The 2,272-nt window shown below is 41.8% G+C and overlaps 1 protein-coding gene across 3 annotated transcripts in view; it reads right to left on the bottom strand.

Annotated features, from left to right (window-relative positions):
* Arl13a (ADP ribosylation factor like GTPase 13A) overlaps nucleotides 1-2,272 on the bottom strand; it is a 23,741-nt gene that overhangs the window by 6,522 nt on the left and 14,947 nt on the right. For all 3 annotated transcript variants that reach the window (XM_031368169.1, XM_031368159.1, XM_031368177.1), the window contains 2 exons: nucleotides 1,635-1,884; nucleotides 494-599 (listed from right to left, as the gene is read on the bottom strand). In XM_031368169.1, coding sequence (XP_031224029.1) covers nucleotides 494-599; nucleotides 1,635-1,884 — 356 coding nt within the window. The remainder of the gene's footprint in view (nucleotides 1-493; nucleotides 600-1,634; nucleotides 1,885-2,272) is intronic.

Raw genomic sequence — 2,272 nt, 5'->3', positions numbered from 1 at the left:
AAAGTTAAAAAAAAGAGAGAGAGTTAAAAAAAAAAAGAGAGAAATAGAAAAGAAGGCCTCAGACCTGGATCCCTGGACCTTTGATGCCTAAAGGCCTCATCAATGTTATTAAAATAGCAGAGGTAGTTGTGTTGTGCCTAAGTGTGCTATTAACTTCAAGGAGACACTCTGCATTCACATCTGAGAGAGCAGATGAACAGAAAAAAGCAGAGGCCCTCTAATAAAATGGCTATAGTGCCTTCACTGTGCAACCTCAAGCAGTTTACCGAAATCCTCCAGCTGTTTAGCTTTCTCATGTATAAGATGGGGCAATTAAAGTCTTACAGAACTGCTTTGAAGGCAGAGAATAATATTTGTTGTCATTCTCAAGTTAGAAATAATCACTGCAGATGTTGCCTGTCATGGAGAAGAACTTTGATCCCAAGCTGATAGACAGGGCCCTGGTTATATAATCCAAGACCTAGAGGAAAGGAAACGAGATGCTGGCACTTACCACTCGGCACATGGATTTAGTCTCATTCACTAGCCTTTCCAGAAGTAGATACTCAATGATATCACAAGGCAAAAGGGCATCCTTCTTGTCTTGTTTGTTTGCCAGGCTAGAACAGGGCAGAACGAAAAGAAGAGTGAAGCCAAGGTAAAGTCAAAGGGAAGGGAAAGACCCAGTCAGCATGGTGGGACATGATGTTAGTGCCAGCATGGTGGGACATGATGTTAGTGCCAGCATGGTGGGACATGATGTTAGTGCCAGCACTTGGGAAGCAGGTGAATCTTGGTGAGTTATAAACCAGCCTGATCTATATTGTGAGACCCTGTCTCACACAAACAAACAAAAAACCCAAAATAAATAAACAAAAAGCAAACAAACCAAAAACAAAGGAAAAAGTGGAGTAGGGTATAGTTCCAGGAACTGTGCTTACCCAGTGAGATGACCTAGACAGTGTCTTAGTCAACTTTCAATGGAAGAAAAGATAGCACAAATCATTTAAATGCAAGGTAATCCCCAGGGGTCATTTCCCACTTCCTCTATATCATAAATCATACTTTAATTACAACCACTATTTGGGATATGAACAGACATAGAGTTTTTACATCTCTGAAGCTCTGTTCATATTCCAGTTAGAATCACTAATGGGAAATGAGCATGGCAAAAAAGGGAGTCGGAGGAGGGAAGGACTTACAGGCTACTGGAAACATCCCCACCCCCAAAATGAGTACCAGTTACATAGTCTTGAGCAACCAATTGAGTGGGAGGGGATGCATTGGAACTGATTGTACAAAAGAGGATTTGCTCTCTGCCATCTAATTTCAGGATCAGAGACTCAAACCCGAGCAAGTTCAGTTAGAGTCTTCAGGAAGAGTCTAGGGTTGGGGATGGGAGATCTAGATATTATTTCTCTTTGCTAAAGATTCAAAATTCATTTATACAACTAGGTGTCACGTCCTACATGACTGTGCAAAGTAGAAAGTGGCTCTTGAAAACAGTAACTGGTAAACTGAGTCTTTTTTACCTCATTGAGCTTAAAGAGGTCTAGAACCTTCTGGCAAAAAAAAAAAAATGCCATTCATCCCTGTACCTTTTCCAATGGCACAAACTGGTTAAGGGAAAGCAGGCCTCAAAGGCAGAAACTTACATTAAGATGGGCTTCCCTGATACCCTTTTGTCAAACATTAGGCGAGTTAAGATGATCTTCACTTCCTGTATGCGTGCTATGTCGCTAGAATCCATGACGAAAACAAACCCATGCGCCTCAGCATAGTAGCTTGGCCATTTTTCACGGCCCTTTAGGTCTCCAGTTAGGTCATAGACAGATACTTGGTAATCATCTAGTAGAAGTGTTGTTTGCGTTGGTCTCATTTCACTGTGTATCTTGCTAGGAATTACTACAAATGGAAGGAAAGGAGAAATGTCCACAGTGTGGCAAAATGTAGTTAGAGAAATTTGTCCATCCTTTTGCAGAACCTGCTCTCAGAAATCCTCCTAAAGCAGCCTGCTAGCCTGCTCATATTCATGGATGCATCTTTCTGGTTCTTTGGAGTGTGTGTGTGTGTGTGTGTGTGTGTGTGTGAGTGTGTGCTAGACAGGGTCTCACTCACTGTGTAGCCCTGGCTGTCCTGGAATTCCTCTGTAGACCAGGCTGTTCTGGAACTCAGAAAGATCCACCTGCCTCTGCCTCCTGAGTGCTGGAATTAAAGGCATATACCACCATGCCTAACAAAATGCTTCTTTCTTTTTCTTTTTTTTCTTTCTTTTTTTCTTTTTCTTTCTTTT

The sequence above is a fragment of the Mastomys coucha genome, chromosome X (genome assembly GCF_008632895.1).
Source record: "Mastomys coucha isolate ucsf_1 chromosome X, UCSF_Mcou_1, whole genome shotgun sequence".
In the NCBI taxonomy this organism is placed as follows: domain Eukaryota; kingdom Metazoa; phylum Chordata; class Mammalia; order Rodentia; family Muridae; genus Mastomys; species Mastomys coucha.
Note: the sequence above shows the minus strand (reverse complement) of the source record. Positions and strands in the feature narration are given on the sequence as shown.